The 25,734-nt window shown below is 40.6% G+C and overlaps 1 protein-coding gene across 2 annotated transcripts; it reads right to left on the bottom strand.

Annotated features, from left to right (window-relative positions):
* Positions 1–1,997: 1,997 nt before the first annotated feature.
* On the bottom strand, positions 1,998–22,961 carry SLC35F4 (solute carrier family 35 member F4). 2 transcript variants are annotated; one of them, XM_019645796.1, is made up of 6 exons: positions 22,667–22,961; positions 17,787–18,006; positions 9,138–9,263; positions 6,480–6,672; positions 4,525–4,614; positions 1,998–2,427 (listed from the first exon to the last, which is right to left on the bottom strand). In XM_019645796.1, exons 1-6 carry the CDS (start codon positions 22,882–22,884, stop codon positions 2,186–2,188), a joined length of 1,089 nt encoding a protein of 362 aa, XP_019501341.1. In that variant the 5' UTR covers positions 22,885–22,961; the 3' UTR covers positions 1,998–2,185. The 2 variants fall into 2 exon arrangements, with proteins under 2 accessions (XP_019501341.1, XP_019501350.1); XM_019645805.1 differs by lacking the exon at positions 22,667–22,961 and adding an exon at positions 19,650–19,724.
* Positions 22,962–25,734: the final 2,773 nt, after the last annotated feature.

Below are 25,734 nucleotides of genomic sequence, written 5' to 3'. Positions count from 1 at the left end.
TGACAATGACCATGGAGCGCGACCAGTGCTATACTGGGGGTAAGCAGAGGCTTCTAAAGAAGCCACATTGTTCAGCTTGGGGGATAAAAAAAAGGCTTCCCGAGAAAATAAGACTAAATTCTGTCATGAAGCCTAGGTAAGGGTTATTCAAGTGATGAGAGAGGAAAAGAGAAAACAAGAAAGAGATTCTGTCTTGATTGAAGAACTCCAAAAATTGCAGAGTAACTAAAGCATAGAAATTCCAGGGGGCCACAAAGGGTGGTATGGTGGAACGAGGCTCTGGAGCTGTGTTGTCTGATATGGTAGCCAATAGCCACATATGGCTATTTAAATTTACTTTCAAATCAATTCGAAGTAAATAAGATTAGAAACGCAGTCCCTCAGTTGCACTAGCCACATATAAAGAGCTCAACAGCCACTTGTGGCTACTGTGTTGAACAGTGCAAATATAGAGTATTTCCATTATCACAGAAAGTTCTATTGGATAGTGCTTCTCTAGAGGCTGTCAGGGGCCATTCAGTGATGAACTTTGAATGACATGCAAAGGTCTTTGGGCCTTTTCCTGAGGACAATGAGATGCCACTGAAGTGTTTTATTCAGGAGAGCAGAATGATCACATCTATATATTAGAAAAGTCACGCTGCAAGGCACAAAAGGGATTAGAGAGAGGCAAGACTAGGAGTTAGACCAGTAAAGAGTGTATTTCATTCATCCCAGGAAGGAAAGACGGGGCCTAGAATTGGTAACGTAGTAGGGAAGTGTATAGATTCAAGAAATATTAAGAAAGAGAATCAATAGGACTTATGGTTTAGATGTGGAGGGTGAGGAAGGCAGAATTTAAGATTGATCCCTGGCTTGGGCAGCTAGTGACCAATGATGCTATTAACCTAGGCAAGGAACAATGGAGGGGAAGAAATATAGGTCTGGGGAGGAAAGATGATAAATTCAACTTTGTTCTTGAACCTGAAATGAACAATGAGGCATCCAAATGAGCTTCCAGAAGACATTCGGATGGTCAGATCTGAAGCTCAGGTGACAAATCTGGGCTGGAGATAAAACTTTTGAAGACGCCACCACCTGGATGTTTGAAGCCATGGGAGCAGATGAGATCCCCAAGGCAGAGAGTGTGGAGTGAGATGCTACAAAAGCCAAGGACTGAACACTGACATGATGAGACCAGCCTAGGAAGAGAAGCCCAGAGAAGCAGCCAGCAAGGGACAAAGAGAACCAGGGAAGTCTAATGGGATGTAGGTGAAGAGACTAGTTTAGGAAAAAGGAGTGGTCATCCTGTCAAATGCTGCAGAGAGGAAAATAAAGTAAGGACTAAACAGTGTCATATGGTTTTTTTTTTAAGAGAGAGGTCATTAGTGACTTTGGCGAATGCACTGCCTGAGGAATGATGGAGGTAGAAGGTAGATTGTAGTGGGTTGAAGAGTGAATGGAAGTTGAAGTGACAGCAAATATAAACAACTCTTTCAAAAAACTTGGTGGTGAAGGGCTTTAGAGATGGCTGGCAACAGATATCCTCTCTATGACCAGTGGGTCATTTTCAAATCTCTACCACATATTAGAGATACTTGTAACCTCTCATGCTCTGGACTATTCTAAGTTCATTGAAAGTACAGGTGGGGTCTTCCATATCTTCACATCTTCATAGTTCCTAGTGTAGGTCTTGTATATAGAAAGTGTTCTGTTGATACGTTTAATTACTTTTCAGCTTTCAAATTTAAGGTTCCTATTGGACTTAAATATATATATATATATATATATATATATATACATATATATATATATATATATATTTATACAGTGTGTATCCTTTTCATGTGTTTTCCTCTTATGCCACTTTCTCTGATAGAATGAAAAAGTCTCCATTCCAGGTGAGAAAAAGGTAATGACAAGCCCATCATTTAAAAGAATCTTATGTTTTCAGGACGTTTTGTACATTATGGGGAAAGGAATCCCTCCAAGACAGAAGGACTAAGACAAAGGATGAATATGTTTTAATAAAAAAAATTTATTATGATTGTTTACACCAGTTCCTTGATAAGCATATAAATGTAAACTTTTATTGTTGGCATTATTTCACATATGACTTGTCCAAATTCAGAGTTAATACTGTCGTGTGAGTGTACAGGGAGTGAGAAAATTTTGTTATATTCACAGAATATACATACACGTGCATTCAAGCCAGTGGTATAGACACTGTCCCATTGGCCCTGCTCCTGCTCCGCAGGTGTACACTGGAGTCTGTGATGTCATCCATGTGCTCCTCTCCCTTCTTTTCCTTCAGGCTGTTGATGAATCTCAGGGTAATTTCATCCCACTCCTCGGGCAGCAGCATCAGCAGAAACCCAATGCAGATGATGATGGTGGCGGCCAGGCGGACGACATTGAATATCACCTCCTGCTTCAGGAGATCCACCGCTAAGTAAGAAATATCAGGTCAGTCACCGCCTAGGACTGTTTCTAAGCTTCTTTGAAAAAAAAAAATGACCAAAATCAGTGCTACTTCTAAAGATGTCAAAAAGTCTTCCTTGTTCTTTCAAGCTCACCTTTCCTTTTTCTATACCGTGATCTACGGTGTTCCCTTCATTTGCTTTTCGTTCCTTATCTCTAAGTCTTACTTAGACTTCGGGGCTTGTGTCATCTGATTTAATTACCGTGCAGTCATTCACCTTTCTTAAGACTTTTCCTCTGCATCCCTTCATGCTTCTCTAGTTTCATTGGACCATTGAAGATTCTTCAAATGAGTCAATCTTGTTCATATCTAGGTCTTGGTACATGGTTCTTTTAAAAATTTTTTAATTGAGATGAAATTCATACAATATGCAATTAACCATTTTAAAGTGAATTTAGTGGCATTTAGTACATTCATCATGTTGTACAACCATCACCTCTATCTGAGTCCCAAACATCTCCATCACTTTAAAATAAAACCACACAACCATTAAGCAGCCCTGTACTACCAACCCCCAAACCCCAGCAACCACCAATCTGTGGCTTGTTTCCATGGATTTACCTATTCCGGATATTTCATATAAATGGAATCACCCTATATGTGACCTTGTGTGTCTGGCTTCTTTCACTTAGCATGATGTTTTCGAGGTTCATCCATGTTGGAGCATGTATTTGTACTTCTTTTCCTTTTTATGGCTGAATAGCATCCAATTATGTGTATCATAATTTGTTTATCCATTTACTTGTTGATGGAAATTTGGTTGTTTCCACCTTTGACCATTGCAAATAGTGCTGCTCTGAACATTCATGTACAATGATATTTTTGAGTCCCCGTTTTCAGTTTTGGGGGGTTAGGTACCTAGCTGATCATAGACATGCTGTTCTTTTTGCATGGAATGCCCTTCTCTCTTCAACTCCACTTCATCCGGCTAAACCCTCCATTAGATCTCTCCTGTTAGGCTTCTTGCAGGAAGCCTTCCTTGCTGCCCATCCTGTGTTCTCTCAGAGTAGTTAGTACCTACCTCTATCAGAGCGATTCTCTCTTTACATTGTATTAACTCAGTTCTTTTTGTCTCCCTCTCCATAGTACGTAAGCCCTGAAAGCAGGGACTGTGCCTTATTCAGGATGTATCACAGTTCCTGGCACACACCAAGGGCTCAGAAGTTCTTTATTCCATGGATGAATGAATAAACTTTCTTGACAACTACACTCCTCCCCAATATTCCTTTCCTCTGAATATCTTATAGTCCTTCGAGTCTGTTACATAATTTGGCATTTAAAATAAATTACTCTGTAGAGTTCTATGTTATTGCATGTATGTTGGTCTTGTTTTCCAAATTCAGGTGTAAGCTTTCCAAAACAACAGTATCATTTTTTCCCAGTCTCTTCTATGGTCCTGATCACATAGTAGATGTTCAATAAACTGGTTGTCCTGAGGCAAAGAAAGATGACTACCTAAGGCTTGGAATCACAGATTTTTTAAGTTAGAAGGACTGCACAGTCATCCAGATAGCTCCCTTCCATTACTTGTTTTACTGACAGTTTTCATTAGAAAGCTTATCCTAGAATAATAGTGTCTCCTCTTGTCCCTGAAGTGAATCAAATTGCTTTTTCCTATATCTATTCCAGAGGGCCATCTGCTCTGCCCCCCCAGAGAAGCTTCTGCAGCTCCCCATGGACAGTCTGATGGGGAGCCAACACCCCATACATTTCCTACACTTTCATTAGTGACGTTTACTTGAGAGTCCTATGCTGGGATGCCTTTTGTTTCCATAGGACTTCCTCTAAAAATACCACAAAATTAGGTTGTTAGGGAGATTACATGAAACCCAAATGATACATTTGGCATTTAATTCTAAAAGCACAACCAAGTAAAAATAGTGTTTGTAGTTGCAAATTTTAAATCTGCTGCATAGTTATTCTGCTGTCTGCCACCTTCATGATATTTAAAACCATCTTCCTAGGCAAGGGACATAATTCACGATTGCTCAAAGAAACAACTCAAGGCATAAAACAAACATGAACCGGAGGCTTACTGCGCATCTGTCAAATTGCACCAGTACCTGCATTTCCAGGAACACTGAGCACTGTCCCAATGGAGATTAGGATCGGATATGTCAGCACCACGCCAACGTTCACCAGGATGTTGAAGACTGTAAAACAAAGGAGGATATACAGTATAAAGGGGGATGGATATGCTGGGCGATTTCTTTCTTAACATAAAAGAATCAATGTCTATGCCAAACATGCCTTCTAAACTGTCTGCACCTTTGGTCAATTAGTCCTCTAATGTTGGAGATGGATATGTGCATATCTAACCTGCGGTGGTCTTACACTTTTTTCCTCCTCTGCCACACTGGCTGCCTGATCTCTTGCAGTTGGCTGGCAAACGGTATATGGAGCAGATGCAAGATGCAAAGAGGTGAAATAATCATTTCACTGTGCTGTGATATGACACCCAGTGGAGCGTGGAGACCATGCTGCTTGGTGGGGAACCACAGTGTCCCGCTTGTACGGTGGCACCCAGCCTGAGCAGGTGTGCTCAGGAGCGTGTATTAGACATGCTAAGGGATAGACGTTGGAGGAGGGTTACTTTGCAGCGAGCCAGAGATCATGTGTACACAGCTGGGGCCAGAGTCAGTGAAATTTTGGTGATGATTGTTTCCAGTTAGATTTGTTTTGGCCAGGAAATTATCTAGGCACTTTTCATTAGGATGCTTGGTCGTATGGAAACTCTACTGTTAGTTTCTACTTAACTTAGCAGAGGTTATAACAGGTCATAACCACTCCTGGCCTTTAAAAGCAGAATTCAAAAGACCAGCAATTAGTGTTTGATCCTTTTCTTGAAGTGTTTCCTGTCTTGCTTAAGATCTCTTTTTAGGGGCCTGGGCCAGAGTAGAAAAAAATGACCCAATGCGTATGGGTTGAGAAAATAAGGGCATTTTTTTTTTCCTTGGAATTGCAGTGCTGCTTCAGATGATGTTTCAGATTATGTCACACCGATAAAGAAAGTCAGCTGAGGGTTGGCAGATGTCTTTCAGGTCAAGTCTTGTGGGTAAGTGTGGAGCGGGCAGAGAGGGGGCTGTCCTTAGGTTGTATAAGGAAAGAAAACAGAATGAAAATGATGTGATTCTGAGTAAAGAGACACTAAGTCATTGGGTGGTGATAACTGTTCGTCTCCGTGGTGAGAGCAGAGCAGCCTTGTTATTTTTCAGGTCCCTCTCCTATGAAGTGACATTAGCAGTGCAGCTTGAAAGTGGGAGCCTCCTGGTTACTCAGGTGAAGGAGGCAGACTTGGAGTTATAGGGAATGATAGGAAGAGAAGATATTAAAATGAGCCCAGGGGACTTCTTCTTGGTCATTGACTAAGCAGCCTACTTAGTTGAGCCCCAAGCCCAGTTCTGCCTTCTTCTTTTGCTTGGTGAGAGCTTTCTATCTCAAATTCATTGTCTATACACAGCTAGAGTGGGCTGTTTAAATTGCAGATATGAGCCTGTCACCTCCCTGCAGAGAGATTAAGTAGTTTTTAAACCTAACTTCCCTGAATGTGGCTTTCTAGGGGTCCTTCACAGCCTGCTTCTCTCCTGAATGTCATCTCCTTTCTTCCTCTGTATTCCTTCTGCACTCAGTGTTCCAGCCATTTTGAGTTCCTTGAATGAGTGTTCCACTCTCATTCTCTCATTCTCTCCCTCTGCCTGACACACCGTGGCACACTTGGAATACAACAACGTTGTTCAATACATCATGAAGAATGACAAGGCTGCTTGAAGACCAATGGTGATCAGAGTGGCCTGGAGCTCCAGCTCACACTTTAACCCACAGGAGGCACACTAGTCAGAGAGCTCTGATCTAATCAAACAAGAGCCTTCAAAGGACCTTCTAAACATTCAGTAACATTAGCCAATAGTGGTCAACTTTGGGAAATAGAGGACAGAGGTACCGAAGGGAATAATCTAATGTGATAATTAAATTATCCAAGAGAAATCAGAGATGGAAAGAAGCACCTGGGGTCACTTACCCAACCACAGCCCTGCCATCCCGCAGAGACAGCCCCACGGCAGAGCTGCAAAGGAGGACCAGTGCTCCACCTTGGTGAAATACAGGATGACTGGCGTAAAGGAGATGAAGATTAAATTGAAGAAACCCAACGTGGAGACAAAGTGTGCTGCTTCACCAAAGTTGGCACTTCCAAGAAACATCTTGAACAAAACCTGGAATGGGGGGGGGATAAAAAGAAAACTTTTAAGCCACATATAGTCAGAGACTTTTGCTATATCAGAAAGGCGAGTTCTATTCATCTACACAGTGAACTTGCTGGCCCAGAGTTTATCCTCCATATCTCCTTACCCTGCCATCTCCATGGCATCTAATGGGTCATTGAAATAAGGATGCTTTATAGCCTTCAGATGAAACAGCAAATTTCTCATGGTGCTGAGAACTGCCGTGGTACTGTACACTGGGTTAAGTGCCACCATCAGTGATGGGTATAGGATGAATGATAAATAAAAACAGAGAGGCCCAGGAGAAACCTTCTAGACCAGCGGTTCTCAACCTTCCTAATGCCGCGACCCCTTAATACAGTTCCTCATGTTGTGGTGACCCCCAACCATAAAATCATTTTCGTTGCTACTCTATAACTGTAATTTTGCTACTGTTATGAATTATAATGTAAATATCTTTTTGTTTTCCAATGGTCTTAGGTGACCCCTGTGAAAGGGTCATTCGACCCCCAAAGGGGTCGCGACTCACAGGTTGAGAACCACTGTTCTAGTCTGAGACGTCATCAATTCCTCCCCCCAAGCATGGAATTCATGTCACTACTTAGACACATACTGAAAATCCGATTGGATGGAGAGAGCCTGTTGTTATACTGTTGAGAGAAATAATAATGATGCCATGGGTTTATAAGCACTTTTCTCTCAGAGTTTAAAATACTTTCACACATACTATGTTTATTCTCCAGATTAAGAAAAAATTTTTTTCTCTAGGTTATAAATCTGTGCACAGAGAAAGATCATGAGGAAATGTGAATGGCTAACCTAAAGTCACACATCAGGCTGGGAGGAGCCAGGACTCTAGTCCATATTTCTGGGCTTTTTAACCCCTGTGCTTCCTTTATGAATCCTCAAACAATGGAGAATGGAGCAGGTCTTTTCTGTGGCGCACATATGATTTTGTGCATGCCAGCAAATATTCCCACCCCCAGAAAGAATCCATCTGTATCATAATCAGGAGAATTCTCTCTATAATAGCCATCCTGGTCATACAGCAATTCCAGGCATTGCTTCTAATTTCAACCGAACTTATTTCTTTCTTTTGAGAGACTTAATCAAGAGAACTTGAGCACATGCTAGTCGTCTTTGGTCACATCAGACAGCTCAGTGGAGTCTCAGCTGGGGGCAGGTTAGACACTAATAGCGATTGAGTGAACACTTGTCAAGCTTGTCACACAGAATCAATGGGCCAGGAAATGTCAGTGTGGAAATAGACTTGGTGTCCTCTGAACCGCAGTGCTGGTGAATAATCAGAGCAGGATTCCAGGGAGGATGCAAAGGGCATTTCCTGCCTTTCAGAGACAATTTTCTCACTGAAACACCAAGAGAGATGAAAGTGGAACAGTCCTTTAGCTACATCCAGAAAGTTGGCTCTGAAAAGTGGAGCTTTGAGGAAAAATCTTTCAGATCTGCTCTCTTAGTCCTTGCTTCTGAAGTTAGGGGCAATGGTTCTGAATAGAATTTTCACAGGTGACAGGCAGCTCCAGGGGAGAAAGAATGGTGAGTACATAGTGCAGACCCAGAGTATCCATCAGAGAGGAAAAGAGGCTCTTCATTCTGCTACTAACGTGAGCTTCTGTGGCCAGTGTTAATATGCAGCAAAAGGTAACCTCTCAAATGACAACTAATTATTTTTAACACCTCACTTGGAGTTAAAATAATGACCACAGATAGTTCAAATAAAAAAACATAAAGAGAGGAGAGGTCTTTCTCAGTCCCTGCTACAGCTGGTTGATGATTTGGGAGGGGCAGGGCCATGGAGCAAGGACTTTGGAGTTGGCCAGTCCAAGTTTAAATCTTGGCTCTTATCACTTCCTGATTGTATGATTTTGGGGTAAGTTACTTAATCTTTCAAAACCTCAGTTTCCTTACCTGTCATTAAAATAATATTAACATACCAAAACAATATCTGTCGAATATAATGCAAAGAAATAAAAGAAAAAATGATATCTCCATACCCCAGAGCAAGCATTTGAAGATTTCATGAAAATTGCTACATGCTTCTTCAAACCCAATTACCTCTTTTTTTTTTTAAATTTAATTTAATTTATTTTTTTAGCTGAGCCGTCCTGACACCTGTTGGCAGCTCAGCGGCTGCTCAGCTTGGGCCGGGACTCAAACTGCTGTTGCTCAGAGCTCAAACTCTTAAGCAAGCTCTTAACCAACTGAACCACTCAGCCAGCCCTAAACCCAATTACCTCTTTGAAATTGAGTATAAGTGCCTGTGCATTAACACAGGTGAAATTCTCTGGCAAGTTCCCAGCATGTAGTAAGTACTCAATAAATGGTACTTATTATTAAACCATCTTTATTTTTCTCTAGCCAAGATTTTCTTTGTCTTTCCTTACTTTATTACTAAGCTACAAATGACAATTTACTACATAAGAAAGTGCACAATGTACCTTATATAATGCAGACGTAGAGGCTGAGCCCACTGCAAAGGCCACACCTATGATGGAGTCAGCATGGAAATTATCGGCATACGCCATCATGACGATGCCCGTAATGGCCATTATTGCAGCAACTATCTGTCAAATAGAATGCAAAGAAATAAAAAAAAAATTGATATCTCCATATCCTTGAGCAAGCTGTTGAAGACTTCATGAAAGTTGCTAGATACTTCCTCAAACCCAGTTACCTCTTGTACATCACTGTTCACTGGTAGGAAGGGTCAATATTAACAAGAAATCAATACGCTCATGAGACACCCAGGCAGAGAATATAAAAGCTGCTTGCATTCTAATTAAGGGCTAATAATTTAGTTTAATTTTTTAGCTCAACTTCCTAGAGATTTATACCCATATTGGTGAAATGAATGTAATAGGAAGTCACTTCTAAGCATTTCCATTTATACTGTATTCTTTTTCTTCAAACAATTTAGCATACATTTTAATCAGCTTCTTGGATCCATGCATGTTTCTGAAGACCTCCACAGAACCAGAACATGATTAGGGAACATAATAGTGATGCAGCTAAGAAGCAAAATTTAGGCCAAGGGGAGAAAAAAAGTGAGTAATCTCTTATAAAGAGCAAGCTTGTACTGTCACGTGGAATGTCAAATGGAGGCAGTTCTTCCTTTTGTTTATATGCAAATTAAACCACAGAAAGGTAATTCTATTTCATTATTCTGGAACATTAACTGCATAAAGGGAAATGTTCATAATTTGGTTGAAATCATAATGGCTTATGATAAATTAATATGATACTTGGTATATTCAAAACAGGAGTCTACTCCCTTAATGAAATGGTGGTTTGCAGTTTAATTGTCTTAAACTGGATCTACTGGAGAACGTTTCAAAGCCATAGTACTCAGCAAAATAACAACCCTGGAAAAGGTAACAATATGGCATTTCCTTGTGAAATCGTATCACCAACTTTAAAATCAAGACACAGCTTTGTGTGAAATTTAAACATATGTGGTGACTAATTTTAAGCTTCAGTTCTGAGTATTCCCGAGTAAATCAATAGCTTCATCATGTGTATTTTTTGGGGGGGGGTGCTTTTGAACATTTTTAGTGAATTACTTATTACAACAAAATGTAGATCTGTTACATGTAACCGTAGACATGCTCTAGGCCAGTGCAAAGTATCATACTGATGACACATATAATTTAGACATTGCTAAAGCAATTCTTTTGTTAATGACCACCAAAAGCAAGGACACAGTTGGTTTCAGAGCCAGCTCCATGCTAACGTGTCCTTTATGAAAAACAGCAGGAGTACTTGAGAACAGACGCCGACATGTCAGCAGTGAAAAACTGTCTTCATAAAGTGTTATCCGGGAGGCTTCTTGATGGGAGGGGTTTCTCGTGCTGAGTGAATATCAAATTCTCTGAAGCCTCAAACTATAGGGGATAGAATTTAATACACACACCATGAGGTGTCAAAGAAATTTTCCAAACAAGAATAGCCTCATAAATAAACATGGTGAGGGGGTTCTCTAGACCTGGAAATTCTGTGAGGGCTACTATCATTTTCTTTGATTTGGAGATGTATAGTTCATCCAGGGATTTGCAACAATTCTTTGAGCAGTCTGATTTCAGAGAATGAAAAGGCACAGTAGACACCGACATTTCCTGAGTTGTTTTTGTGTTTAAACAATGTCCATGGGTTAAAGTATTCAGGTGCACAAGTTGATTTTCCTCATAAGACTGAACTTGTAGGGTAATAAGTTTGAATTCATATGTGTTTTCTTTTGGCCAAGCAGCAGTTGTACTTTCTGGGTCAAGTAAACAAGACAGGGTTAACACGGTGTTAATGCTACTGAACTTGAAACATGATGTGCTTTTCATATTTAAAATTATTGGAAGTATTTGATAATATGTAATTCCAGGTTTAAGGAATTATGAAAACAAACAAAAAAGCAAAACAAAAACAAAAACAAAATCACTGTGAAAAGTAATGACTGTTTAATACTATCATCCCCAGGCTCTGACCACAGTTGGAAACTCTTTCTCTTCTGAGTCAGCCATTAGTAAAAAATATATATGCCTAGTATTTCTAGGATAAGTTTTCTCAAGATAGGAATTAGATATGGACAAAGATTACATAATTTGGTAGCAATTCAAAGCTATAACCGTGGTGAGACTCTTTAAAATCTCCATTACATTTTATATTCAAGTGCTTGTGAAAATAGTAGCTTAGACACTTAAATTGACATATAAATTACAGCAGTGTCTCTTTCAATTGCCTTCCTGGAAAGAGGCATTTTTCACTTTAGGGGGCCAGACAACGCTGTTAGTTAAGTTCTCAAAGCATGAAAATCTGACTATTTGAGATGTTTGGAAAATTCTTCTCTATGGTACAAACAGTAATTTATAGGTTAACAATTTATAGGTTATATAGGTTTCCTGTGGGGAAAGATAAGTTAAATTATTTTACACATTTTTATTTAAATTTCACAATTATCTGACAGAATAAATTCTCTATGGCCATCTTTTAAGAAATTTTCAATACTTATGTTTCTTATCTACACAGTTGGAACTAAGGGAAGGGATCTCAGCTAATCTAGACAATGCAGGGAAGATGTCGGGTGGAAGCCCTGCAGAGTGGTCATTTGGATGGTCCCTGTGTGGCGTAACTTGGCCATTGGTTAACTACAAAGTAAATACTCTTCAAATTTCCAGACAACAAACAACCCAAGCACAGATCTGAGTCACATGCATTTTCAGAATTTAGCAGTCATTAAGGAAGAATAAATAGTCTGTTCTTCTCAACAGAAAAACACAAAATGGCTCTTCTCAGGCTCAGGACACTGGAAATGTGCCTGCAGGAAGCCAGTGCCTTAAATATTGTGTCAGCAGTGCTCCTATGTGCACATCCACATGGTGAAACCACAGAAATGCTTCTGAGCATATTAGCATCTCATGAGAGACTCCTGTGCTGAAAATGTACCATCTCGTTGTGCCACTTGCTTGGCTTTGGAAAAACATGGCTCTCCTCACAACCTATCCCAGTTCCAGCCCCATCACCAACTAGAGGTGTCTAAATAAGACAGAAAACCTACCACTACCATTACCTGAATCTGTTTTGGGTGAAAATGTTAGTAACCACAGTGACCATAAAACTGACAATGCCTCATTTTTAACTGTCTACACCTCTCGGTCCTCTCACATCATGGTGAGCCCCTTATCCCAGCATGCCACTTGAATGACAGGAGACAGCTACCTTCCTCTGACAGTCTCTGTGTCCACTTTCTGGGCAAACCTGAGGGATCACGAGGCTGGTCATGCCTGCTCCTAAAGCCCAAAGAGGGCCATAAAGATGAATATTTGGTGGTCTCACTGTGCTATACACCACCTGTGACCCCACCTGTGACCCTGCATGAAAGCTAGGCTTCTTTTACTAAAGAATTCATTTGTACAGATAAAGTCTAGAAAAGCATCCTGCTTTTGGCTGTTTTTGTTTTCTTATATCTTCATTTTTTTTTTCTTCTTTTGGCTCAGGCCCTCAAAAATCACCAGGGTCCGGCCTTTTTCTAGCTCTCCATGAGGGTTACCAGCCTCATGACATTCCCCGTATTTCCCATTGAAAAACGATTTCCAGAATTAGTATTCACATAGCAACATCAGCTCTTCTAGGGTTCAGGATATTAATTGCTTCTCTTTCTATTTATAACCCCAATATCTCCCCTTAATTTGTCTTGTGGTTAACTCTGTTTCTGCAGGTGGGTGGAGCATGCAGGCGTTTCATGGGCTCACCAGGGACCCTTGAATCCCAAGCCTACAGCTGCCCCTAACAGGAGGGCCTCAAAGCTACACTTCCAGCAGGGCTGTACTCACGTTCAAGACTACAGGTCAGCCAGCAGCTGAGGGTGGGACGCACATTCATGGCTTAGCCAATGTGACCTGCATAGATGATCTCCTTGTTCTCGCTGAGTATATTTAATGTCTGTTTTCAAGGAACCATGGCTATACAGAATCCTTACATTTATTCACATGTTACATTTAAGGTTCCATGAAGAGGAAGCATGTGTTTTCCTCAGATCCAAAGGAATCGGGCAGGAGTTCAAGTGAGAGAAATGAAAGAGGTGGGCAGGTATGGTGTAGGGGTGAGGGAAGGAGGGTCAGTCCTCAGGACTGGTCAGACCCAAGGGGTGCAGAGGCTCACACCAAGATTCCCACTGCCCCACCCCTGCCACACACACACACATCTATGTTTCTATGAATAAAATCCATCTGAAAATGATCCCAATGGGAGACTGAGATGGAAAAGAGGAAAAGAAATGCCAGAAGGAAAGACTAAAGTGTGTGTGTGTGTGTGTGTGTGTGTGTGTGTGTGTGTGTGTGTGTGTGTGTGTGTGTGTGTGTGTGCGCGTGCGCGCGCGCTGNTGTGTGTGTGTGTGTGTGTGTGCGCGTGCGCGCGCGCTGGAGGGATAGAGTGGACCTATTGACTGCTCCTTGTTGAAGGGTTTATGAATTCTCTGTGCGCATAAAACTGGAGCCATTACGGCTCAGCTTTCTCCCCTGGTATTCATACATCGTTCTCCTGCCAAGAAAGGGGTGAAAGGGCTGAGTCCCACTACACACTCTCTACCGCCTCTTCCGGGAGCCATCAAGGTTCTGGAACGTGGGTTCTGCCGTGTACCTGAATGAGCAGTTATTGCATAAATGTCAACCCAAGGCAAGATGGAAACAGAAGGTTTCCTTGAATCTTATCTAAATGTGTAATATTGGCACAAATCAGTAGCAGCTCAGCTCCAGTGTCCTGATTTAGAGCGCTCTGGAGCCCAATTTGAATTCAGAGAAGTGCAGTTTAAGCAACAAAAGATTCATGTTCACTGACACACTCCAGTCAGTTCTCGGTGGATGTGGCAAAGTCTCCAGAAGAGCGACAGCTTGGGAAGTTAGCTGCATAGGGACACAATTATAGCTAGAAAATATGTGGGTGCCAAGCTGAAGGGACACGAATTCACCTCCTAAATCTGCTAAGAAAAGTGGGGCCTGCTGAGCCATTCACTGCACACCAATTTTCTTCATATATTCAAAGAAATTTTAAAAAGGAAAGAAAGATTTCAGTTAATAATATAAAAAATGAGGGAGAGTCAAGTCCTTAAAGGAAAGGTTTTAACTTTCTAGTCTAATACTGACTTTTCATTGAAGTGAAATAGGCACCAGTGACAGAGAAGAAAACCCTCAACCTGTAGCTCATTTTCTTTGAGGAAAAACTTTTTTTAAGGCAGTTTTTCTGCTTCTCGTGAATTTAAGAACTCTAGCTATACAAGACAAGATCTTGGAGATGGGGAAACATCCATCTTCAAAGCTGGATTCTCACTTAACCAAACATTTTTGCAATTAAAAAAAAGATATTTTAAATAAGTTTACTAATTTCCCTGGGATAATCATTTATCAGCTGTAAGCAACTACTCATGAAAGAGGTTTCTACCACACCAAAGTTTACCGGCAAATTGGTTGAAATGATTTCATAATAGAAAATTAAGTGTGTCACAGATTACCTTTCCACCTGTAATTCAATCAACATTCAGAGGAAACAAAATAATAACAAGTTATTCAGAATACAAAATTGGCTTTTTTGTGAGCATTGCTAATTTTGGCCAACCAGTGCTCCAGATAAATCCATATTTACTGATATTATAACTTAAAGTATAAAAAATAGTAGTAGAGAAGGACATATATTTGTCTTAAATGTGATCATTCTTGAGGTTAAACATATGAGAATTATAATCCAAAAAAGATCTTTTTCTAAACTACTAAAGCTTTAGAATGAGTCAGAAATATTAGTTTTAATTTGATGACTGAAAGCAACCCTTTAACTATTTTTTTAAGAGTATTCCAAGTCAGGTGGGATTTACAGGCTGTTCTTTAGAGTATTTATGGATGTAGCCAATAAAAGCTGCACTTATATTGTCAGTATTCTGTTTGCACTCCTTTAATTTCTCCAATGACCTAATTATACATGTTTTCAATATGTGTCAGGAGGAAAAGAATTGCTGATACTGTCAAAAGGCAAAATGCTGAATACATTTTGGTACTCCTCATATTTCATGGCCTGATTATGGGCATCATTAAGATTACACCTTGACAGTCTTCTGAAACATGGCATTAAACACTTCCTAATGTTTTATAATGAGAAGTAAAATACTTCCTGTCATTTAAAAAGAAAAGTATCTGACTACTACCAGTGTGCCTGACATTAATACTTACCATTTTGCCATCTATGATGTCTTACTTTATGTATATACTTATAACAATTACTATTGGCTACTTAATATTTTTTTAATTAGGTCTTATTATTTACAGATGCTGTATTAGTTTCCCGAGGCTACTGTAACAAATTACCACAAACTTGGTCACTAGAAACAATAGCAATTTATTCTCTCACAGTTCTGGAGGCCAGAAGTTTAAATCCAGCAGGGCCATGCTCCCAGCAGCAGCTGTAGGAGAGAATACATTCCTTGCCTCTGACAGGTTCTGGTGGCTGCCCCGATTTTCCTGGGCTTGTGGCAACACCACTCCAATCTCTGTCTTTATGGTCACATTGCCTTCTCCTCTTCTGTGTGTCTCTCCTGTGTGTGTCTCTTATAAAGATACTTAATTGGATTCAGGGGCCACCCAGATAATCCAAGATGACCTCTTCTTCACAAGATCCTTAAATTAATAATTTCTTCAATGACCATTTTTCCAAATAAGGCCACATTCATAGGTTCTGGGGATTAGGACATGGACACCTCATCGGGGGCCACCATTCAACCCACTACAGATGCCAATTTAAAAACGGCAATGGTTTGTAGCCTCTAGGCAGATTTCTTATATTTCTGTGATTTAAGTATAAATTATATAGCTGAGTTTTGTTTTGTTTTTTCTTAAAAGACCTCCAGTAAACATTGAACCTCTTTTGATATATTCTCTTGCATCAGTAAGTTCCATAGTTAAATGCTTTCATTCACTTTAATGCAATTGATTTTCTCACTGGTAAATCTAATAGTACTGGTTACCTTTTCATATTCAGATGCCACTGAAAGAGCAAAAAAGCCTTACATCTCCTCTTTCCCCCTCCTCTGACAAAGTCCTCCAAATTCTCATGAGTGATCCATGATGGTTGTCGATAGAAAAGAGAAAGATCTCACAAGCATGAGTTTATTCACTATGTCCTCAAATATCTATTGAGCCCCTCCTTTTCCCCCTGAATTATTCTAGGTGTTAGAGATAGAGGCAGGACTGGATTCATGGGCATATGACCTATGCAGATGCATAGGGGCCCATGATTAGAAGGGCCCTATCCTTGGTGTAATGTTGTGCTATTGCCATCTTGAAATTATTAATAATTTTTCTTACAGGGGCCCTGCATTTTCATTTTGCACTGGCCCATCCTGAATGGAGACCTGAGCACTAGAGGGAAGGTCCCTGTTCTCAGGGACTTGTCAGGGCACCTGAAGGTGGACAGCACCAGTACTCCACATATAAAAAATCATGCTAAGGCCTTTGGGTGTCAAATCTAAGATTAGCTGGTGGAGAGTGGTACCATATATGGGTATATTCTAATAACATCATGGACTGGTTCAGTTTCTCATCTTGTCTTCTACCATAACTTTCTACTCCCTGTCCACGTCAAGCTTTAGTCTTGAATTTTTGAACAGCATCTCCCAAGATGCAACCAGAATTTGCTATTTTTTAAAAAAGGGTTAATGGTATCATAAACTCTCTATCTATCATAGACATTAATTTCAGCATGTAGGGAGGAAAGGATGCTGGAATGATTGCAACAAGAGCAATGTTTTGATAGCAAAATAAATTTCAAATCCAATCTTGGATATCTCTTTCGGAGAACAATAATTATGTGATGTTTATCTTCTGGGAAAAGGCTATTCATTTAGACTTCCTTCTAAAGAATTATTTTCTCTGTATTTTCACCTCATTATATGAGATCTGACTTCTTAAATTTGCATGGCTTTCAATCAGGCTAACATAGAACAAACATAGAAATTTAAAAACAAATTATTTCTGAAAGGAGTACACTCAGAACTGAAGTAGTTGGTGTTAGTTTAATGCAGTTCAATTAATTTGTACCCAAAAGTACAAACTGTGGCTTTTAAGTTCCATTTCCAGATTAGTCACATAGACATATAGCCAGTTTTGACAACATTGTGCCATTACCAGTGACTTTAATTACTATTTAGTCATCTTATCTACTTACACTAATATTAATTAAATCCATCTCTGGGAGGAAAACATGAGGGAGTTGTCCCAACATATCATGATAGAAAAAAAACCAAATCAGAATCATTACTGTGGCTAACTTTCTCAGACCCTTCTTTCCTGAGGACAGGAGGAGTTGATCACACCATTTATTCTAAAAAAAGTACTTATTTCCCCTGTCTGTTTTGGTGCCTCCTGTTGGAATCAGCTGACTGCCCAGTGGAAACCTCTTTATCCTTTCATGATGTTGTAACTGCCTGGGCATCCTTATGAACCATCACAATTTAGAACCAATGGGAACATTTTATAGAAACTTCATGACACAAAGCAGCTCTCCTGGTGCCAAGGGGTCATAATTAAGGGCGGCCTCACGCCTTGAATCAAGTGTGCCATTACCCTCACTCCCATGAACCTGTCTTTCAGCACGATCCATGACAGCAAGAAGACAAATGCTTTGTTACAACAGAACAGAGCAGACACATCCGTGGCTGTCAGCTTCTTTAAAGCCAGTAAATACAGGTAGTTAGTCAAAGTCCATAGAATAGAAAAGGGAGCAGTTCTTTTAAGAAAGAGCTTCAACGTCAGACCATCTTCCCCAAAAATCCGACTGCATTCCCTAGGAAAAGAAAAAGAGGTAGAGTCAGGTACTTTTCGTGACACGTCTTATGCTGCCTAACTCTTGACAGCCATTTTCAGGCCAGAGCACAGACATTCAAGACTCATCGGTCATCTGTAGGACATACGGAACCCAGTCCTGCTGACTACAGACCACAAAGGGTTCCATGGAAAAGAGTCTACATCTCCCTGGCACAGAGCTAGCCTCGGCCTCTCCTACCTACGTAGGCTCTGGAGAGGACTGGGGCAGCCATTTTGCTGTTGCTAAACATTCTCAGCGAAGCCCGGAGAAATGCAGAAATGGATGTTTGCTGGATTTACTAGCTATTAAAAGAGAAGATTCTTTCTCAATGGGTGAGTGCGTTAGGACCAGGATGCTGCTGTGTGAAAAGGCTACAGACAACTTGCAGCTTCACATAATCATGTTAAGCCACACACAGCTTTGGATGTGACCATTCCTAAGATACTCTTTTTCTAATATATCTGCCCAATTAGACTAACTTCGTTTATCTCTAGCATTTTAAGGCAGGAAAAAAACAAAACAACAACAAAATCAAACATACAAACAAAAAACAAAGAAAGCTCCTGTAATAACCCCAAAATAGTAAAAAATAAAATAAAAACAAAACTCAACAAAATATAACTTTGTTATATACACACATTTGGCCCTTTTGGAGGAATTATCTGAATTCATTGTGTAAAAATAGTCACTTCGATTAAATCTTTCATTTGTTTGATTTCCAACTAAATTGATTATTTAGCCCAAAGGGCCGTTTTAATCAAAATGTTCAAGCTAGTGATACAGACAGGCAATAATGGAAGTGATCGAGCAACTGCTTATTTGACTATAAACTAAAAATAGGCTTGCCACTGGGAGAATTCAGCTTTGTTTTTTTTCACTCAGTTGTTCATAAACATGCAACCACTGACTGGGCAACTCCACAATGAGCCAGGCCCTGTATTTTCAAGAGTGGTATAAAAATCTTGTTCAAACCAACAAGCTCTAATGTTTACACATTTATAATGAAATCCATTTACACGGCTCTAGATCCTATTAGCACCGGCTTCTCTTCCAGTTTTTTCTGAAAAGAAATAATTGTTCCTCAAAATATTGCACACAAAAGTCATTGCTAGCCAATGTTTGCATCACATGCCTGACGCCCCTTTCCCCACGGGAGGACCACAGCGAGGAGGGAGCGACAAAGTGGCGAGACCCTAAGCCCGGGGGGGATGGCCTTCATCGTCTCACGGAAATGTTGCACCCGAGCAGACTAGGATGCTGGGAATTGCAGGCCAGCCATTGCAGGATGGTTAAAAATGCAATGTGCACACACAGAAGCTGTGTAGTAGTTCATTTTCATGTGGGAGACAACCAAAGAGAAGGATTTTTCATAAAATGAAAATGTGATTTCCCAAAGGTAAATTTTAACTAGAAAGAGACAGGACTTTAGTGAAGGAACTAAATAGCCTACAGGCAAAGCCTTAGTATAGGAAACAGAAATTACATGTGTTCACACACATAGGAAAATAGATGGCCTGTCCCAAACCCAATAGCCATAAAGATAGTTGGAATCAGAGCCATATTCAGAACAAGCAGCCGTTTTCACAGAACACCCTGGGCTCTGGTTTCATATTCTTACTTACAAAGGCATCTGCTGCACGAGAGTCTGCCAGCGGGTGCAGAGCTGAGAGCCGTGGGTTTATTTTGACATCTCCAACTACTCAATGCCTTTTAAAATACACATTTATAAAGGACTACAACAAACTCATTTCTGATTAAAGAATTTCTTTTCTTGTCACCCGCCCTAGCCAATCAGTGATGGTGGCTCTTCCCCAGAGTCCACTAGCATGCTGGGTTGAGTGTTCTCAAGCAAACACTTGATATGCATGAAAGTGAATGTTCTGACCCCCCAGGGAAGACCAGTGGAAGCAGATGGACAGGGAGAGCCCCCCAGGTAAAGCACTGCTGAGAGGGAGAGCGCCACTCCCGTGCCCCACAGAGGCTGTTTTTCTGCCTGGCTCGCTCTGTCCCTCAGGCATTGCCTACCTCATTGTTGTTCCCCTCTTTTACCTTCTCTCACTGCCAACTAACTTTCTCACCATTTATTTATCGCTGCTGTTGCAGGAATTAAAAATGCTCTCCATTCAAATGCCAGGCCACCTGTGTAGAATCTTATGCTATTTAAGCCTTAAAGTGCTAAGAAATGCAAAATTTCAAAAAAAGAATAGACTTCTACGGAGAAGCAAATAACAGTGGGTCTCTTCTTGGGACGATGGGATCAGGATTTCTAGACAAGAGGCATTGACAGGTGGCAAAACTTGGACTGAAGTGTACAAGTTGGGAGACACTAATAATTTAATTATGCTCATCATCATTAGAGCATCTACTAGTTATTGAGCCATTTCTGGATGTCAGATGGCATCGTAAGCACACATCATAGGTACCTGACATAGACAAATATCTTTGGCTCTAGCTTTATGCTTTCTAGAGATTTTTTTTCCTTAAGGAAATACCCCTGTTCAAACTATGGCATATAATATTTTTCTTCTTAGATTTCAAATTCACCTGAGGCAATTGAATTCTCTTGATAGTCTATAAATGGAAGAATCAAAGCATCAAAAACTACTTGCAAATGGACGATTGTTATCATCTAGATTTAATACTTTATGAAAAATTCTTTTGATGCTCGTGATAAGAAAAAAGGAGAAGCTTACTCAGAGGGTCTGACACGATAGGACAAATTCTGTCCCTAGTCTTACACACTAACTGTTTTCCTGTTGTCCTGCTCTGAGAGCTTTGGGGATTGCCTTCTTGGCAGATGGTGTTAATGAGTCTACAGGATCTCAGGATTTTCTGATAATGTTTACTTCTCAAATATTGGAGGCCCTGGAGAATAATCCCTTCAAAGACAATGTTTTCTGCTTGACAATAAAGCTCTTTGACTCAGTTTTAGAAATGGTCAACTTCATTCTACCCGCACCAACAGTTGGAGGTATCTTAAATCACAGATTTCACGAAATTCAGTGTTAGTCCATCATGAGAGATGTGGTAAAGATGAAGCTTATTCCCAAATAATTTCCGTTAGCAGCAGCCTCTTATAAATGTGTTATCTTAAATAAAACCGACTTGGCTTGCTCAGAGGTGCTCTGAGGTACTACTTTCCATATTAAATTTTTGTTCTTCATATCAACCTGTGTGTCTAAACCATAGAAGAATTCCAGTAGAACATCTTGCCATGGGTACATGCAGATATTTTCAAAGAGGGAGAATTTTAGTCTGATCATCACATCTCCTGCAATTGTTTATTAAATATTATTATTAAAAAAGAACTTGTGCCCCAAGATCATGTCTATTTTGATGGGAATTAAATGCAAAGTATCTTTAACAATCACAAACAGGTATAAGGCTTTTTTTCTTTCCTCCAAACCAGAAAATATTTGCTATTTAAAAAAATTCTCTTTCTTTAATTATAATTGAATTTTCATGGACACGCATGGAAAATCAGCTCACAGTGTGACTTCAATATTCCCAGGCACTTCCAAGCTGGCGATAGAAAATGGAAATTGAAGATACAGCCTTCACAGTTTATTAAGTTTTTAAAAATAGTCTTACAATGCACCAATTATAATAGTCATTCCTTTTTTTCATTAGGGACAGGGGCAAGAAAGAAAGGTTATTTGGGCTCCCACAAGGCAAACTTATTGTCATTCGGCCAAGGAGCAATAAGCTAGTGTGGAGAACTGCTGCTCTCCCACTGCCACCCACTGAGGTCCTGACTACTGTTTTTTCTTGTTGATCAGAGTGACTGTCTTGGTAGTTATTCTTTAACACCGGGCTTTTCCTCTCCAAGAAGCTGTCTGTTAGCAAAGGAACTTTGACCCAAATGCAGCTTTTCCCTTCCTTGAGTGCTGTGCAGGGCTGGTGGACATTGGCCCTGCCAGCTCCCAGAGCTCTCCAAGATGGGGCTGCCGAAGCCAGGTTTAGCACAGAGCAGCCACTAGAACCATGATACTCCCAAGTTCATGGTTGGCAAACCCACAGACAAGGGCCCCTGTGCTCCTGGCCAACAAAGAACAGCATCTTTCAAACTATTGCAGGGCCAAACTTCCCTTTACGTGAAATCAGGTCATTTCATCTGCTCATACACCATAGTGTCCAGAACATTGAGCAAATGTTTTTGTAACAATTAATCCTTTTCATACAGCTTCCCCCCAACCCCCTGGGCTTGAGACACTATTTAACAGACACTGTGTTCTGTTAAAAGAGATAAATAGATCTGGATTGAAATCTGGGTTCCATTATTTATAAGTGTGTGACCTTGTACAAGGCATTTAACCTTGCTAAACCTGTTCGCACTTGTGTTAAAACAGGGATGATAACACCACGGTAAAAGGTAGATGCTGCCACCAATGATGAGTAGATACTGTAAGATATACAAAAGCACCAGCACAGTGTGTGCAATGTTGTAGGCGCTCAATGATTGTTTTATAAGGGGAATGATTCTGTTTCCTAGCATTCATGCATTCATTACCGACCTTAGGTCCTGTTTCTCCCCACTCCCCAAGTCCACTCAGCTCATATGCCTAAGAGATGCAATTAGGTATATTTCCATGGAATTATTTTAAGACATCTCCTATCGGCCATTTAACATAAAACCTACCTGAATTTTTTCATTGGAGATTGCTTTTCTTGAGCAGTGGCCAGATGACCAGAATAATAGACTGGGAAAAACATAATGTTCCAGTTTGTTGAAAACCAGGTCATGAAAAATGGGCAGTAGAAGTTCTTATAAGTAATTTTTACAATCTGTGTGGTTCCAACCCAAGATGATGACACTGACAAGATGATCAAGAGTCCCCAGACGGCCTTCAGAACCATGGATGTGCAGGAGAGGCAGCGAGCCTTGATCCTGTTTTCTTGGCTGCTGTTCTCAGGGTGAGTCTGTGATCCATCATCTCCTGAAAACAGGAAAGGGATACAAATGGGTGGGAATCAACTTATAAAACAGCAGTCGAAGAGGCAGACGGTAGAATCACCAGTGGTTTTATTTTCTACTTTCCTTTGAAGGGACTGATAACTCTGGCTCATCTTCTCTCTAGAAACTCTGCTCTGGAAGGTACAGTATGTTTCTGGACCTCCATCCAGGCCATGACAATGTTCGCGAACTTGGTGAATGGTGTATCCTACCCACTTCCTTGTAAGAGTTTTACACATTGCAGCCCCAAAGACTTTGGTCGTGGCCACAGGACCTGCTCTGTCTAATCAAATGTGAGCAAATGCAAGTATGCCACCTCCCAGCAGAGCTTTAAGAGGCATCACAAGGTCTCAGCAGCCCTCTTGCACTTCCTGTCTGTCACTAGATAGAAAATCCCCAATTGGAGCTGCTCTTTCGGTCTTCATGGAAGAAGGAGCAGAACCCAGCCAGAGCAGCCCTGTATCTGCTGACATGAAAAGTGAGTGAGAAATAAGTATTTGTTGTTATATTCTACTGAGTTGGGCTTTTGTTTGTTTGTTTTAACTGCAGCAAAGATGACTTTTAAATTGAAAAGCAATGTGTCCCAAGAACAGAGTAGTCCTGACTACACAAAGTCATTTCCCACCTCAGGACACATTACCATTTAAGATCGTTCTGGGAGCACAGCAAATTCTACTTTGTATTTTTACATGGACTAAAAATATTGAGTAGCGTTTTTTTTTTTTCCACACTAAAATAGAGCTCTCTGAAAGTGACAATCCTACAGCCTTCTCCTCCAATAGGGAAAACAAGTTCAACACAGTGAGCTTATGTGCCTATCAGGAAGTTAAACAGGAGCAGAGGGCACCCCGTTTCCCTGTGCTCCCTGAGATCCCAGACAGTAGAGTCCTGGGGGAAGGGAGGCAGAACTGTCTGCAAGTTTCCCTTCTGTGTCTGCTGGCATCTCCCTTAATCACAGTGTTTATTCTGGTGGTGCAGAGTGTGGTGCAGCCCACAGATGGCACGTGGTAGTCGATGGGTTTCTCATGTCACCTCTCCAACCTGAATGCATTCCTACTGCTTAATGAGCCAGGCATGGCTGCCCCATTGGGGTAGAAACTTTCACCCAGCTAAGGCTCTCTGATACCATTATTTGGGGAGAAGGGGTAGCAAGCCTGGAAAGTGAATTCTTCATTGGAGTGTATACACCAAGTAAGGATGAACACAGCAATGACTGTATAATTTCCAGATCTTACAAATAACACAGAGTTCTCAGGGCCTAGGCCTGCAGAGGATGCAAACTGGTGTTCTTCTATTCATTTATTCAACCAAATCCTGTGGAGACTACCAGGAGCTAGTTAGCCAGATGGGGCCCAAGGGTTCAAAGATGAAAGACTTGAGTTCATGGCCCAGTAGGAAGCTAGGAAACACATCCAGTATAGTGTCATAAGAGCCAACTATGGCAGATACAGGTCCGTATGGAGGCAGAGGAGAAGCGGTGGTTAACGGTGGAGTGGGAACTGGTCAGGACAAACCTCCATGATGCAGTGACATTGAGAGGAGTCTAGAAATATGAGTTAGCCCGTTCCCCTGACTGTGTGGACAATACCTGCTCTTGAAAACAGTTCTGCAAATTCCCTCTATGATCATTTATGCACAGAGCAGAGGGAGGGTTAAAACCTGAAATGAATAAGAGGGTAGAATAAGAGATTCTAGTGTTAGGAGGCTGGGAAGGAAACACAAACCTACCCACTTAAGTAGGTATTATTCCCATTTTATAGATGAAAACCTGAGATCTGGTTTAAGGTTATCTAAGGATGAATCCAGGTCAGTATGGCCTCAGGGTCCAAGCTTTTTATTTTGAATACTTACTGTGTCTAGCATTGAGGTTTGAGTGCTCTCATAAAGGGGAGATGATTTTACAAAGTCTAGATACCCCTTTGAGCTGATATCTGGCTTAACTGTCACCTTCTTTGAAGATTGCTTCTGGACCACCATCATACCATGGATAGTACTTTTGATGACATCGGCAGTCACTTAAATCCTCCCATGGTGTTGGCTCCTTCTTCTTCTGTTAACTAGATTTAATTATTGCCCATTCTTTAATTTTTACCATCTATGGATACCATAGATTAAGTCTCCAGAGCTCTTTTATTTTTCTATTTTAAATATGATTTTTAAAAATAGTATTGCTTGGCTTTATAGTTTTCATGTATATCATTAAAATTGCTTTACCAGAAACTCCATCCATTGCTATGAACTTTGGAGTCACATACATTAATGGGAGAGGCCACTAGAATTTGGAATCATGTGTGTAAGTCCTAGCCCTGCCATTGTGTGGCCCTGAGGACATGTGTCACTCCAGTCTTAGCTTCTATAGCTGTCAAACAGTCATAGCATCGATCTCACACGCTTCACTTTGAGGTTAAGTACCGTAACATTCATGAAAGCCTGGTGAGCTGCTCTTCAGATTATTCCCCTTTTCTTTTCTTTCTGGTGCCCTGGAATATCCCAAGTGCCTTCTGAATCATCACAGAAGGAGTACATCACATCCCATGTGACCTTCAATGGTATAGTTTTTGAAATTTATAATCTGTATATGATAGATAGGGCAAGTCTTTATTAACCAGCATATTCAATTAAATGAAATATTCTGTCCCACAGATAACTGGGATAATAGGAATATTACTGCATCTTATTAAAGCCAATTAAAACTTTCTGAAGACCTAAGATGTCATTTTCTTTACTTTTTAAAAAGAATTTTAGCTCTGGGG

This window comes from Hipposideros armiger, unplaced genomic scaffold (genome assembly GCF_001890085.2).
Source record: "Hipposideros armiger isolate ML-2016 unplaced genomic scaffold, ASM189008v1 scaffold_5, whole genome shotgun sequence".
In the NCBI taxonomy this organism is placed as follows: Eukaryota; Metazoa; Chordata; class Mammalia; order Chiroptera; family Hipposideridae; genus Hipposideros; species Hipposideros armiger.
Note: the sequence above shows the minus strand (reverse complement) of the source record. Positions and strands in the feature narration are given on the sequence as shown.

Bases quoted from the DNA above. Each gene is read 5' to 3' on its own strand.
- SLC35F4 (XM_019645796.1), bottom strand. From the start codon at position 22,884: ATGGTTCTGAAGGCCGTCTGGGGACTCTTGATCATCTTGTCAGTGTCA. The intron at 9,264-17,786 runs GTAATGGCACAC...TCTATTTGACAG, and splicing joins ACAGGTTCATGGGAGTGAGG to ATAGTTGCTGCAATAATGGC. The intron at 6,673-9,137 runs GTACATTGTGCA...CCCCCATTCCAG, and splicing joins CTACGTCTGCATTATATAAG to GTTTTGTTCAAGATGTTTCT.